Source organism: Amphibalanus amphitrite, unplaced genomic scaffold (genome assembly GCF_019059575.1).
Source record: "Amphibalanus amphitrite isolate SeventyFive unplaced genomic scaffold, NRLGWU_Aamphi_draft 000252F_arrow, whole genome shotgun sequence".
Taxonomy (NCBI): domain Eukaryota; kingdom Metazoa; phylum Arthropoda; class Thecostraca; order Balanomorpha; family Balanidae; genus Amphibalanus; species Amphibalanus amphitrite.
The window spans coordinates 14,572-30,512 of record NW_024881747.1 but is presented as its reverse complement, the minus strand read 5'-3'; the positions used below and the strand labels follow the sequence as shown (position 1 = coordinate 30,512).

The window sequence follows — 15,941 nt, the reverse complement described above, 5'->3', positions numbered from 1 at the left end:
TCTCGGAGCGATGGCTGCCACGCCAGCCTCGCCAGACGGACGGGTGACGTGGCCGACGCCCGACTGCCAGTCTGCCGTCTGCCGCGCGTATTCCAGGAGATGGTAGACGATGGTGTCGAAAGTTTTCGGCAGAGGAAGGGGAGGTGATACGTTGTCACTGCCGTCGGTCGCGTCCAGAACGACGTTAAGTGTGGTAATGCACCAAAATGCTTTTAAAGACTGCATTGCTTTAGGCGTCCAAAGTCAAAGGTAACGCCTTTTGACCGATAAGGGCGTCTTTGGACCAATAATTTGCGTGAATGCGTCCGGATCTGCCGATGCTATTTCAAGGTATCTGCTGTTGACAGAGGTCAGTGGCTAAGAATGTAAAAACATTTGCAATGACGTTTCGATACATTCGCATCAACTTCGTTATTCACTTGTTAGCACAAGCGGAAGACGCCTCATGCTTTCAAATGTTCCGTCTGCGCGGTGTCACCATACGAGTCCCATGGTCGGTCGTGAGTAGTAATCGAAATGCGTATTTGGTCTGACCTTCCACCTCAGGCCGACTGTCACTCAACGGAATCGCACATGACGGAGCCAGACGCCGAGGCGTCAAACTGAACACGACAGGGGAGATGTCAGCCCGGAGCGCACTGACAGCTCCAGTGACAGCTCCAGTGACAGCCTGGTGACGCCAGAGTGGCAGCTCAAGAAACGGCCATGAGTGCGCGGGCGGCCCCATGCAGATTCGGCCCGCCACCTCCTCGCCCGCAGGGCACGTGGGTGACCGGAGCACCTGCGTGTCAGCAGGGGGTGGCGCGGCTGAGTGACGGCGGACGCGCCGGCTGTCCGCCCCCAGGGCCGAGCTCGATCCGAATCCCCTGAGTAGCTCATTATAGGGTCTTGGGTCAGGAGATGTGAGAAACATGGCCAGTGTGTGTCCGGGAGCGTTCATCGAGCGTAGCAATGCGACTGACGACCTCCAATTATTATTCAAGTCGGGTGTCCGGCTATTTCTTTGGGCGCCGATGAAAACGTAAGCGTGAACTGTGAAACACATCGGGACTGCCAATCACAGAAGATGACTGGATCCTTGGGGCCGAACCTTCACGCTGAGCGATGAAATCGCGCCGTTTCCATTTCGGTTCGGATAGCACCTCTGTAATAGGCGTGGAATGAGCTGACGCTGACGCCGAGACAGGGCTGGCATGGCTGGGGTGTCGCCTACTCGAGGTTCCTCGGGTCGGGGTCGGCTGGGTGAATGTAAATGACAGGAAAGGCCGCCGGTATACCGGTCTGACTGGACACCGCGGGGCCGCTGACCTGACCGGGTCACCACCGACCCGCTTCGGCCCCGCTGGTGGCTGAGGCGGCGAACGACAAAGGTGCGCTCAGGGAGAGGGAGAGACACTCGAGTGACTCGAGATCCCAGGCTACGGGAGGTGGGTGATGGCAATTAAAATGGATGAGGACGTGAAAGGAAGTGGTGTATTCAAGGATTCTAAGGGCGGAAAATGTAATTTGTTTCAGTGGATGTGGAGTATGCTGATTGCTAGAGTGATCTGGCGATTTCATTGTTTCCCTTTGGAGTTTAAAGGACTGTCTTATTGTATCAAGAGCAGTGTAATTGACGTTCGAATGACTCACAGCCTAAGTAGAAGACTTGATTGGTCTAACGGACTAGCAGGCTATTTGCCCATTCAAGAATGCTAAATGATGACGCATAGGATAGTGATATTAGTATGTCATTGATGCCATTTTAAACGTTTATTAGCTTGATAATCGAAGCTTCATAATCATGCCTGTGTTCAAAACTAATGAGTTGCTGTATTCACATGCTTTTCAATAGGCATTGCTTTGTTTTAGCCTTGGAGGGTTATTTTTCAGGCATCCAAAATGAATTTGCAAGTTCCAAGGTAAGAACATTTTCTTTGTAAATCTTAAACAAGGCCCGGCCTGGCCAAGAAAAGTTATTTTTAAAGTCCTGTATTCTAATGCGGAAGTAAACCTACTCCAAAGTTCTAGAATAAATAATAAGTCTGCAGAGTAGCACGCGGCCATATCGGACTGTCCGTTCACTCTGTCTCTGTCAGGTCAGACTACCGGCTCACGGCTGGTGCCAGTGGTGCGTCTCCGCCAGGTCAGACTGCCGGCTCACGGCTGGTGCCAGTAGTTCGTCTCCGCCAGGTCAGACTGCCGGCTCACGGCTGGTGCCAGTAGTTCGTCTCCGCCAGGTCAGACTGCCGGCTCACGGCTGGTGCCAGTAGTTCGTCTCCGTCAGGTCAGACTGCCGGCTCGCGGCGCGTGGCTAGCGGCGGGGTCCGTCCCCGTCAGGTTTGGCGCCACGGAGGACTGTTGTGGGAACGCCGGTCGCGGTCGTTGGCCCGAGTATGTAAATGCGGGTTGGAAGTCAGCCATCGTCGGGGTGTCATGTATGCGTGTGTCCTGGGACTGAGGGACTTTTGAGTGCTTGTTGAACATTCGGCTGTGTTGGTCACGCATCTTGATTCATTTGTGCGAACAAATTTAGACATGATTAAAGCTTCCCATAATCCCTCAGCTCACGCATGGTGCAAACTCATGTCAGATATCTTGATGGGAATGCATGTTTTGATAATGACCGTTTTTGTATCTCAACACTAAGCCAATCAGCATATTCACACAATCCCCATTACAAGCCCCACACTAAGCGATTCATGGTAAAAGCACCGTCAGATTGCATGCGACATTGAACTGCAGATAAGTGCTCTGTTGCAACACGCAGCGACATCCGACGGAGCAGGAACCGGGAAGCTCGGGGCGATCGACAAGCGTATCAGTAGCAGCCTACTACGCAGACGAGAGCGAACAATCGGAAGCACATTCAGCTTATCTTATCGCATTTGTGAGAGATCCTTCAACAATAGAAAAAGCAGTCTTTCCGATGTACTGTATGCCCTCTTATCGGTGGGCAAACGAAATTCGGACAGCCCAAGAAATGTAAACCAACGCCACTGATAAACACATCTTTGACAAATGTGTCACCGCATGAGCCGCATATGTCGCATTTCATATCTTGACGACCTTTTATGTGACAACATCTCTTGACCGAAATGCTCACTAAAATAGGGCAGTGTAAAATCTATGTGATAGTATAAATGTAGAAAACGGAATCCTGGCGTCTCGTGCGTTCTGCCGAGTCGTAGGCTAACTCGTCAAATATTATCTAGCGTGGCGTTTTCTCTGCACTTACCTCGTCAATCTCTAATATGCTTGTTTGTTAGGTCGCTTCATTTAGAGATGAATAATTAGCGATCAAGAAACTGCCTCAGTAAGTTCACTTGGTCAAGACGATCTCGTGATTAAGTTATGCTTTGTGCCATAGCGCTGGGCACTGACCTTGGTTCCAAAATGCCACTGAGAGCGGGGCATCCGTTCCAACACAGCGCTAGTTCCATCATGATGAGACGCTCGGCTGAATTTTTCGAAATTGGCCTTGCTATTGATCCAGGTAGTCTTTGGGCAGATATACTATCTGTGTCATTAGGAAGCGTTACGCGCCAAGCTGTGCCACACGATTGTAATGACCTTGGGGGAACTACCCTGACGATTGACGAACTCTGATTGAACTCTGATAGAATGACACAGATACCTTACTACGGCACATCGTGAGGTCACCAGGGTATTTGCGTGCGGACGATCAAATCGAATAAAGTGCATGTTGAAACCATGCGCACGTATAGTCTGTACTGAATTGTCATTTGGACTATACGACATTAAATAATCACTTGAGAAGCGATGTAATCAATTATTCATTGATTGCAGATATGTAGGTATATTTAACTACCTCTTCAGTAGGTATAACCTACTTCGTACCTCATTGCGATACTATAACTGAATTTAGTGTACATACAAGTACGTAAAGAAAGAAGTTGATAAATGATTACTGCTATGCCAGCACGCTGTCAAGTCCAAGCAAGTGCTTATTGTTAAACAATGAAAAAACGATACCAATGCTCGTGAGGGCAAAGGCTACTGAAGACTGCCTTGCTCTGTCTTGCACGCTATTTCTGATCGCGATAGTTCGTTGTTGGCACGTTTTATGACTGACGATATGGCTGCCTTTGCCCCGAGCAAGATAGCGTGGTACCCCGCAGAAAGCGACGTGCAAAAGCATCGCTCGCCTTTGCGGGACCACTCGTTGTCGCGACGGAAAAGTGAAAGGCGTGGATAACGAAATGCAGATCAACTTTGTAGAAAAAGAATCGATTTTATAATCAACGTTATAAAAAAATTGATAAAATTTCGATATGACCGTTTCCATTTAAAGCTAAGCTCGAACTATTTCGACTGTTTATGCATCATGTAAGTATTCATACAGTTTTTAATTCAATTTATCGCCATGCGAAGTTTACACCCCTCAGCATCAGTAACAGGTAGACGGACATGTTGGACGAAGGACAGGATTAGCGCTTCATTGCCTCCGCTCGCCATTAGAGTGTCTATCAGAGCACGGCTTCGGACGAGCACGGCACCATTGTGCGTGGCGCGTCATTGTTGTTGTCCGTCACAGTCACGGCGGCCGCCTCCCCTCGCCACTCGCGTGTCACCGTCGCGTGCGTTGCGTCACTCTGATTGTAGCGCGATGGTTATAGGGACACATTGAGCGCGATTCAGTGACGCAATTGTCATCTCGACGCGATGGGAAAATAGAGTTATGCTTTGTCGCCTAAATATAAGGGACGCCTGAAACAGGTGATGTATCTTTTATTGTTCTTTAAATATTGGCTATCTAAACTCTTTTCTTTATGCATCTAATTTATTAGCCTTGAGCTGATGACATAGAGCCATGGGATGGGGATTGGGCTTGAATGCATGATTTATGTGCGTTGTTCGCCTTAACCCGCGCACCGACGGGGGGGGCGGATATCCGCCCCCCCCTGAGGTTTTTCGCGAATAGCGGGAAAACCGCGGCGCGTAGCGCCGCGAAATTTGGTATGACTATACCCTCATCAATTTTACACATGGTGTGCAAGTTTGAACCTCCTAACTTTGAAGGTCAGGTCACCAGGTCACTTTGAATGACCCAACCTCAAGTCACTTTTTTGCAACTTTGTCACCGTGCCAGAGCTACAGTAGATGTCGGAGGCCTTTGAAAGTCGCAGGATATTATAAGGTCATTAGTAGCTACAATTTGTATATCTCGGAATTTTGATATCGGTGACCTAAGGTCAGGTCAATTTCGCGACCTCCCCATTATAAGTCAATGGGGGAAAAATCAACTCCCTGTTTTTACCACTAAAACGGGTCGGAATGGCCCCATATACCATACATGACTTCATATACGATCAACCTTCACTACCTTGAGGTCTGTTTTGCTGTTGGGCAGCTGTGAGGTCATGTGACGTCATCAAAGGTCACCAAAGGTTTTTGGCCAATAACTCCGTACAGGAACAAGATACAGACGCGTGGATGGTCTCATTGTGTTCAGCTCGTCAAGACGCATCGAATGATATACATGATGACCTCGAGGTCACGTGACCTGAGGTCAACCTTTGACCTTGACCTTTCGAGGTCAACATATATATCATTCGATGCGGATTGACGAGAGGAACACGATGATGCCCTTAGTTTGTTCCTATCTTGACTAATTCGAAAGTTATTCGAGAAAAACTCTCTCCATATCTAGCGCCGCCATTTTGACTTTTTCGACCCCTGTGACGTCATCTTTGACCTGACCTGAAAATGTCCTTAGTAAAAATTGTAGATCTTGGCCGTGCGTATCCGATGCCGTTTACCGCTTGTCGCTATCTTGCTTCGTTCTCGAGATCTCAGGGGGGGGCGGTCATCCGCCCCCCCCCGTCGGTACTAAGTTGGCGCAGACCCCCGTCGGTGCGCGGGTTAAGTTTTTTTTTTGTAAAAAGCGAAACCGTTCTGAACATTGGTCGAACATTTGCCAACACCTTTTCGACAGTCGGCGCTCATGATAGGCAAAACCGAGTTGAATTTCGAAATATTCCGCTCTTGAACGCTGACATCTGGGCTCCGATACTTCACCAGATGGCTTTTATTTTCGAAATAGAACAAATTGTAGTGACGGTCGTGACTTTTCGTCCTCGGCGTAAGATCGGCCTAACGGCACTGTGGTTCGGCAGTCTGTGACGTCACACAGGCTCCTCGTGACGGTCAGTGAACGTCGCCAGCGTCACGAAAACCGTTCAGTCGTGACGGGAAAGGTGCCAAATCACGGCAGCCGTTCGCTGCTGTATCTTGCTGTGCGACAATAGGGATACTTTAGGCCCATGGTATTTCTTAAACTATACCAGGTCAATCCACCTTGGGTTTAACAATTTATCAGCACCTAACGTCCACACGCCATATCGTCATCTCTACTCTACCTATCCTAGGCCAAACAGTTCGAAGCCCACATCACCTCCTTAGCATCAACTCAAGTCTGTTTGTTAGTAAGACGAGGGATCATCGCAGTAGCACGATGTGATGGTAACTGACACCGCACCCGTGTCTGACCTTCCTGACCCTTGACCCGTGACCTGCGACCTGGGTTGGCCACTGCACAGCGAGGGAGGCGGACGGGATCCGTCCGCACCCACGCCGGGTTACGAGCCGACAGAGGTCACGAGGGGTCGCTGCCGGGGCTCGCGCGACAGTGCAGTGTGGCCCGAGCGATGGTGGCATTTCCCGCGGAAGACGGAACGACTTCACTGCCGGAGGAGGTGCAGCAAGTGGGTTGCCGGGTGGCGAACGTGCGGGTATGTGTGCTCTGATTTGACCATGGTAATACTTGCCATTGGTGGTTTAAAAGGTTTTATGCTATAGTTCATGAAAAAGGAACAAAGCACGGTATCGTTGAAAGCCTATTTGATGTTTCACTCGTTTAGTGCGGAGAGCAACGGTGCACTCTGTTTATGATTTAGTGTCAAAAAGAACACGTAGTCGAAAGAAAACTGTACAAACCCGTCCTTTGAATTTGTTTTTCCATCTCTGGAGTCCGATATAGTCGCCTGCAGCTTTCTGTTTCTGAGATAGGAACTGATTGTTTCTACGAGACTTCTGCATCTGAAGTGGCTGTACCGGGTACCCTAAATCATCTCTCAGCACCGGCTAGTGACCTTGACAGAACAGCCCCTTCGGCTTCCTTTCCATCTGCCACTGCGCTCTCCACATCGACGTATCTCCGTCGTACTCGGCACGTTTTCGCCATCGGTTAGACAAACAGGATCCGTTGTTGGGCCTCACGAACTTCTATTGCCCCACGACTTGTCTTGGTCGCTCCCTCTCCCGCGGTCTTCTCTTTAGTCATTCATAGATCGTCTCCCTGATTATGCACGACGTTCGTGCCTATTTATGACCGACCGCCACGCGTCTGTCCATCCCACGGATGTCTTCGCTCGATTTCATGAGAAGAGGACAGCTAGGTTGGCCTTGTCCTGAACGAGCTTGGCGCAGGCTCTCCAGTTTTGGGAGAAGTGTCGCCTCTGTGTATGCTGTTTGCGCCTAGAGTGTGGTCTTTGGGGAGTTAGGCGGCGGCAAGCAAAGGGTCCACTGCCTACCTTCGGGCGTGTTGTCATCGTCGGCGACGTCGTCAGAGTCGCGGCGAGCCATGCGCGACTCGTTCACGAGGTCAAAGTACTCCTGGCTGTTGTATGTCTCCATGCTGTGAAGCGGGTCCTGTGAAAGAGAAGAACACATGTTACCAGGACTGAGTGGTATGGACGAGACTATGATCTTGGCGAAGTTTGTTTATGAGTTAGACAGTCTTCCTGAAAAATAGGTAAAGCAAGTAGCCCTACATGGGTATATGTTTTTAAGCGTATCGATCAAAGGAACGTCATTAACGTTTCTCGAACTAGTTGGCAGTGAGCGTCATTTGTAACCTCCGTCAACAGATAACGGAGGAGACGGATGTGAGCCGGCTTTGGAGAGCTCGTTGGAGATGTGTTCCGCCTTCTCTGGGCGCCTATCTGCTCTCACGAGCTCAGAGAAGGAGCGTCCGACGTTCATTTATCACACCGCACTGGGTCAGCTCTTCAGAGCAGCACTGGCCGAAAATCTCCGACCCACCCATACAGGAAACGGATGTGGTGATAACTGTATACACTGTATACAGTCTACAGAGAAGGTGATTCAGGAATGCTGAAGTCGTGAACGAGACGTCATCAACGTCACGAAGGTGGCTGATAAAATGCATGAGTCGTTACATCGTCACGAGAAACTTGATAAAGCCAATAAATAGTGACGAAGTCACCTCGTTTTTAGTTACTTCGTAGCCGATAATTATGACACCTTTGCTAAGTTGGGAATAGGTTCTCCCCAAACCATTGGGGAGTCTGGCTGTAGATTACATGTAGATCTCAACGGCCCGCGATGGGAATTTAATGCTTTGAGCTCATCGATAATGTGTGGTTATTTGTCTAAGCCAAGGTCAGACGTGGCCAAGGTGGAAATGCGGCCTGTGTTATGACAGCGGCGGCATGATCGTTCATCTCTAATCGGAGATCTTTGGCCCAATGTCGGGCCGAGGCAGCTCGCAGACTATCCATCTGACGCCGATTGCTTCCATGACCAGAGGTCACAGTGGTAATGCATCATTAGCGTGTCCTCCGATCAACTCCTCTCCCTGTTTGGCTGTGAAAGGCCGTCAACACCCGGGTTTATCTTCGCCTCCAGCTCTGTGCGAGCCACCGCTTCGTCAAACCCGGGTGGACGACGAGGGTCGTTTGGGAACAAAGGACAGGACGGTGATGATGGGGATGGTGGGTGGGCAAACACTCCGCGCACCCCTTGTACACCGCGGCTCGGCTCACACTGCGCGTGTTATCGGCCGACCACGGCGGGGCCGCCGCGGTTCTGTTTGTTCTTCTCCACCCTTCTCGTTATCGCCCCCCCCCCTCCCCCTCCCCATTCCCTGGACCCCACTGGCTCGGTGTCGCGTCGTGTCACGTCGGCCCGCTAATCACGATTCAACGTCCCGTTAATGCTTGATTAGCGTGTCCTCCGATCAACTCCTCTCCCTGTTTGGCTGTGAAAGGCCGTCAACACCCGGGTTTATCTTCGCCTCCAGCTCTGTGCGAGCCACCGCCAAACACCCCAAAGGAACCAAGGGTATGTGTATTCATACTAGATTATCGCCGAATCTAGCAGGCGTCTAGTGAACGCCCTCCCCGGCGGGACGTACTTGCTGGCGTGCACGAGACGTCCCACCACCGACAGCAGTTCCCGCTGTGTGCATTTCTGTCGCCCGAGCAGTGTCTTTAGTAACTCCTGGGTGCCCACTAGCTTGGCGTCTGGCAACGCTAGGGTGTCTAGGGTGTTTCTGTGTCTATCACAACCCGAGAAGCTCCATCCGTGTTGATGGCGGGGCGCGTTTCCGCTCGGCCAGCGGCACGCCCACTTCCGCACAAATGTCTCGCAGTCTCACATACGCTACGTCGGCACTGTCCGATACTCCACGCCCTACCCCGAAGAAGTCATCTAAATAATTGCGTATATACACGTCCGATGTCTGATCCTGGAACACATAGGCGCAAGCATGTGGCAAAATCATTGAAAACCCATGGACTGCTTCTAGCCTCAATGGCAGACAAACCTGGTAGTATAGTAAACCGTCCCAACAGAACCCCAGTAGCGCCCACTGGCCGGGCCGGACAGGTATAAGTTTGAATGCATTTTTAACATCGGTCTTGAACAGCAAGGTCCCGGCGCCTCCAGCTAGGAGAATCGACCGCACGGCCTCGTCGAATGATGTGTACGTCACACGAAACTCGTCTGGGTCTAACCCGGCGTTGACCCCGACATCTCTCTACTGTGATAGATCTAAAATGAGCCGCACTTCGCCATTAGGTTTATCGCGCGCACTCAACGGGTTCACTATCATGTTCGGCAGCGGTGGAGCATGGAACGGTCCCCGTGTCGTACCGTCCGCGACCTCTCGCCGAATGGCTGCCGTCACCCCGGCACGGCGCCGTTCGGCGGACTGATTGTTTTTCGCGAAACGGCCCCGCGCCGCACCGCGGTATCCAATGTCAGCCCCGTGCCGGAACCGCCCAACGACAGTTTCTCTGGCATCGACCATTGTCCACAGCCTGTCGCTTGGCTTCCACCCTTCTGCACTGTCGACGGCGTAGGATCATGCACGAGTCTAATTATGAATACGCCCCCGAAGTCACGCCTAGGATCGCAGTACCACAGCCTGCCGTGCCGGGCTATCTGCTGTTTGCACTTGCCTGACCGGCCCGCCGCGCCGGCGCCGCGGTGTGCGTTATGAGTCACTCGAGGTCGTCTTTCCGCGCGTCCGCCCGCTCGGCCGCACGTTCCCTTATCCATGTCGCCGCACCCCCCCTTTCTCTCTCTCTCTCTCTCTCTCTCTCTCTCTCTCTCTCTCTCTCTCTCTCTCTCTCTCTCTCTCTCTCTCTCTCTCTCTCTCTCTCTCTCTCTCTCTCTCTCTCTCTCTCTCTCTTCCTCTCCCTCCTCTCTCTCTCTCTTCCGCCCTCCATCCTCTCTCTCTCTCTCTCTCTCTCTCCTCTCCTCTCCTCTCCTCTCCTCTCCTCTCCTCTCCTCTTTCCTCCCCTCCCCTCCTCTCCGTCCGTCCCAGGCCATTGTCCCTCCCTTGTTCGTCGGTTTGTCGGCGGTGTAGCTTTTATCACCGCTACGGCCGCCCAGGCCGTAAGCAAATAGCACCACTGGGTCCACAGATTCCCCTCATGTCCGGCTTTCGCGTTTGACGCGAGCACTAGTCAGCGAGTTTGCCGCGCTGCGTTTCTGCTGGGCTATACGCGTTGAACTTGGCATGTCTGGCAGGCGCCGCTATTGCGCCAGGTATATATCGATACCATACCGAGGCCGCGATGACATGCACACGCACCGACCAGTTGGCGACATGTTGACCCTGTTAATGTCATCTAGACCGCCTTGCCGACGCCGGGTCTAAGCCAACAGAAATGTGACGCCCACACCACGTGGTCAGAGTATAACCGGATCCAGTCATTCCAGCCGGTGGTCCAACCTACATACACTAACCGTCGCGTTCACTGCCTTGCTGGGGGAGAGCCGGCGCCGGCCGAGACGAGACGAGACGAGTCGGCCGTTTGGGGTGACGTCCTTGAGGCTCGCTTTGGCGGAGCTTAATGACGTCCCATTGGCGACCGAACTGGTCTGATGACCTGGGCATTCCAGCCCAATCAGGAGCCGGACGGCAGGGGGAGGGGGGGGTCCAACTGACCCCTTCCCCACACGCTAGACGCAACAGAACGCCGCACACGGACGAGGGATATGATAGGTGTACGGATCAGGCTCATTCGAAAGCCCGACCCATCAGTATCACAAGCGGCGGCCGCCGCCGCGACGGGACAGTGACGACCTGCAGTTGTGCAGTTACATTCCGACTTAGCGTTGGAAACGGTCTAACATGAGCCTTCTTGCTGATACGTGCCCTGTGGAAAGACCGCAGTCGACACAGCCAGCCGGGAACCACCGCGGCACGTCAGCGTGACACTCACCATATCAATCCGCCTAGCGCTCAAAGCCAGCCGAAATCGGGGCGCCCGGGGCACCCGGCTAGCCGACATACAATGCATCTCTGCACGGCTGCGTGACACTGACTGGGACGGTCTATTCTGCGCACACACCCAGTCTGGAATCCATCACTGCACCGCAGAGTGACACTGACTATTTCGATCTACCCGATGCACATGTCCAGCCAAGTGTATCTCCCTCCCCCCCCCCACCCCCACCCTCCGTTATGACCGGCCCCTCCCCAGAACCCAGCCGCCGCTGGAGACCGCTCCCAACGTCCCATCTCCCCTCCCTGGGCCTCGGCACGGCCGACCTGTTTGTCTTAGCGCGCAGCTGCGTGCCCTCAAACTCTCCCTCTCTGCTCTCCCACCCTCCGCTATCGTCCCGACCGGTCGTAAGCTCCAATATTTGCTCAGCCGCGACAACACCTCGCTGACGGCGCCTCGTCTTTATCACCTCGGCGTATGCCGTCTAGTGGTGTTAGTTGCAGAAAATGTATGTCCAATGTCCGTCCAATTCCAATGCTTACGCCGATTTCCGTCCAAAATGTTTAAGCTAGCCATTTGTCCAAAGATGTCCGAAACCTACGCAATAGTTTACACTTAACACTGTTATCTTTTTTTTATGTATTTTTAGCAGCTTTAATGTGTTAATCATCTCAAAGGCTGATCTTTCTATTCGCCAATCAGTGTTAACCACGATTGCTTTATAGAAATGCTGAGGTGTAGCAATGATTGTCCAAAGTTGTCCAAACCTGCGTCATTGTCCAACCGAATTCCGGATTGGACATTGGACAAAATCGGAAATCCACAGATTCAAGCTACGATTGACACCACTAAATTGCCGTCTCACCCAATGCCGCCGCGCCCCGATGGAGGCCATTAGATACCCGCCCCTCTCCTATACGTGCCCGCCTGTTCTGGATCAGTTCGCACCATTACCTGCCGGGTAGAACTCGCGAGTTACGTCACGTGTCAGGTCATACCCGTCGTCGGGCCAGATATGGCTCGACGGGGACCACAGTTGCCAGGTCCTCCTGTGCACACGGCATGTACTGATCAGGTCTCACCCGTCGGCCGTGGCCATGACACGACGGGGACCACAGTTGCCAGGTCATCCTGTTCACACGGCATGTACGGATCAGGTCTCACCCGTCGGCCGTGGCCATGGCCCGACGGGGACCACAGAGTGCCAGGTCCTCCTGTGCACACGGCATATACGGATCAGGTCACACCCGTCGGCCGTGGCCATGACACGACGGGGACCACAGAGTGCCAGGTCCTCCTGTGCACACGGCATATACGGATCAGGTCACACCCGTCGGCCGTGGCCATGACACGACGGGGACCACAGTTGCCAGGTCATCCTGTTCACACGGCATGTACGGATCAGGTCACACCCGTCGGCCGTGGCCATGACCCGACGGGGACCACAGTTGCCAGGTCATCCTGTTCACACGGCATGTACGGATCAGGTCACACCCGTCGGCCGTGGCCATGACACGACGGGGACCACAGTTGCCAGGTCCTCCTGTGCACACGGCATATACGGATCAGGTCACACCCGTCGGCCGTGGCCATGGCACGACGGGGACCACAGTGGCCAGGTCATCCTGTTCACACGGCATGTACAGATCAGGTCACACCCGTCGGCCGTGGCCATGACACGACGGGGACCACAGTTGCCAGGTCATCCTGTTCACACGGCATGTACGGATCAGGTCACACCCGTCGGCCGTGGCCATGACACGACGGGGACCACAGTTGCCAGGTCATCCTGTTCACACGGCATATACGGATCAGGTCACACCCGTCGGCCGTGGCCATGACACGACGGGGACCACAGTTGCCAGGTCATCCTGTTCACACGGCATGTACGGATCAGGTCACACCCGTCGGCCGTGGCCATGACACGACGGGGACCACAGTTGCCAGGTCATCCTGTGCACACGGCATATACGGATCAGGTCACACCCGTCGGCCGTGGCCATGACACGACGGGGACCACAGAGTGCCAGGTCCTCCTGTGCACACGGCATGTACGGATCAGGTCACACCCGTCTGCCGTGGCCATGACACGACGGGGACCACAGTTGCCCGGTCCTCCTGTGCACACGGCATATACGGATCAGGTCACACCCGTCGGCCGTGGCCATGACACGACGGGGACCACAGTTGCCAGGTCATCCTGTTCACACGGCATGTACGGATCAGGTCACACCCGTCGGCCGTGGCCATGACACGACGGGGACCACAGTTGCCAGGTCATCCTGTTCACACGGCATGTACGGATCAGGTCACACCCGTCGGCCGTGGCCATGACACGACGGGGACCACAGTTGCCAGGTCATCCTGTTCACACGGCATGTACGGATCAGGTCACACCCGTCGGCCGTGGCCATGACACGACGGGGACCACAGTTGCCAGGTCATCCTGTTCACACGGCATATACGGATCAGGTCACACCCGTCGGCCGTGGCCATGACACGACGGGGACCACAGTTGCCAGGTCCTCCTGTGCACACGGCATATACGGATCAGGTCACACCCGTCGGCCGTGGCCATGACACGACGGGGACCACAGTTACCAGGTCATCCTGTTCACACGGCATGTACGGATCAGGTCGCACCCGTCGGCCGTGGCCATGACACGACGGGGACCACAGTTGCCAGGTCATCCTGTTCACACGGCATGTACGGATCAGGTCACACCCGTCGGCCGTGGCCATGACACGACGGGGACCACAGTTGCCAAGTCATCCTGTTCACACGGCATGTACGGATCAGGTCACACCCGTCGGCCGTGGCCATGACACGACGGGGACCACAGTTACCAGGTCCTCCTGTGCACACGGCATATACGGATCAGGTCACACCCGTCGGCCGTGGCCATGACACGACGGGGACCACAGATGCTGGCCTCTCTAGGCGCACGGTGTCGTGGTCAGCTAGGTACCCGCCCCTCTCCGTCACGCCCACTTCTATAGCGCCCGTCGAACGGTCCCCCCCCCCCTATCCCGTCTCCTCGTGGCCGTTCTACCTAGATCCTTCCCCCCCCCCCGCAGCCTATCGCTGCGCCCACCTGCCATCATGCGTCCGTCTCCTGTCGCTCCGTTGATGTTGTCCTGTTATTCCGTACACCAAACCGAGCACTTATATCGCATTCGTCGCGCGCGCCGCGCGAGAAACACTCCGCGCACCCCTTGTACACCGCGGCTCGGCTCACACTGCGCGTGTTATCGGCCGACCACGGCGGGGCCGCCGCGGTTCTGTTTGTTCTTCTCCACCCTTCTCGTTATCGCCCCCCCCCCCTCCCCCTCCCCATTCCCTGGACCCCACTGGCTCGGTGTCGCGTCGTGTCACGTCGGCCCGCTAATCACGATTCAACGTCCCGTTAATGCTTGAATAACGTCCGTCATGGCTAAAGCTCGAGACTGGGGTCCCTTGTAGGTGGATGATCGCCGGCGAGCATGACGAAAATTTACCGAAAGGGACGGTTCTCATCAGGTGAGAGACATCCCCTTCGGCGGTTACCTAACACGGTTCAGGCTTCGAAGAATTGATGGATCGATACAGCCGGCCAAGTTATTCGTGCTTGGTATAGGCTTCGGGCTGAATGCGTTTCAGAGGTCAAGACCCCAAGACAGTTGCCACTTTTACTTATTGGGCAAAATATCCCGTCTGCAGCCTTCTAACAACTGCAAGGTTCCTAGAAGTTTGCTGTGCATCTAGAAAGTCAGACACAAGTATGACAGAATCCAGTTAGATAGACAAACTTTCTAGCAGATGACAGGCAGGATTCTACCAATAAACCACACTTTACGCAGCTGCACAATTATTCTGTAACTTATCTAATGTTTACAAGCGTTCACTGATTTTAGCGCACTTATGAGTCATAGTTATCGGGTTACTGTCAATCGACATGCAGCTGCTGTCAACGTTGGACTGCAGTCACAGCAAACCTCGAGCGTCACCGCACGCCGAGTCCGACCACGAAGTCCTTACCAGCCTCGGTGACGCCGGCGGCGGTATCCTAGCCGCCATGGTGACCTGTTGGCCTCTCCGGCTGACCTGCGTGCACCCCTGGATCACCTTCTGCTCCTGCCACTCGCCCTGCGCCCCGCAGCACCACTGCAGCTGTCGTCGGGCCGGCGCCGGCGGCGCTATCTGTCACGCGCCGCGCGGCGGCGTTATCGGCGCGCTGGGCCAACACGACGCGCCGCCGCTGGGAGCGTCGTGCACCGCGCCACCGACGCCGCACCCGCGCCACAGCCGCCGTGACCGCGTCGCCACCGCCGCCGTCTCGGGCCAGCCCGGTGACGAATTGGTATGTTCGAAGAGCAGACAAAGCTGAGAGTTCGTGGAGGCAAATGAGATGATTCTTGAAATATCACATCAGTGATGGAGGCGGAGCATATTATCGTGAGGCTTTCCCGACAGCTACC

At 54.0% G+C, this 15,941-nt stretch overlaps 1 protein-coding gene across 2 annotated transcripts in view; it reads right to left on the bottom strand.

Moving 5' to 3' along the window:
• LOC122386470 (rho GTPase-activating protein 18-like) overlaps window positions 1-15,650 on the bottom strand; it is a 28,660-nt gene extending 13,010 nt beyond the window's left edge. The window contains exons 1-2 of one of the 2 annotated variants that reach the window (XM_043375696.1): window positions 15,502-15,650; window positions 7,536-7,653 (exon numbers count right to left, since the gene is read on the bottom strand). In XM_043375696.1, the coding sequence (XP_043231631.1) occupies window positions 7,536-7,653; window positions 15,502-15,540 (157 nt within the window). In that variant the 5' untranslated portion in view covers window positions 15,541-15,650. Of the gene's footprint in view, window positions 1-7,535; window positions 7,654-14,578; window positions 14,765-15,501 lie in introns of those variants that run through there. The other variant, XM_043375697.1, reaches the window with a different exon arrangement.
• Between the last annotated feature and the right edge of the window lie 291 nt (window positions 15,651-15,941).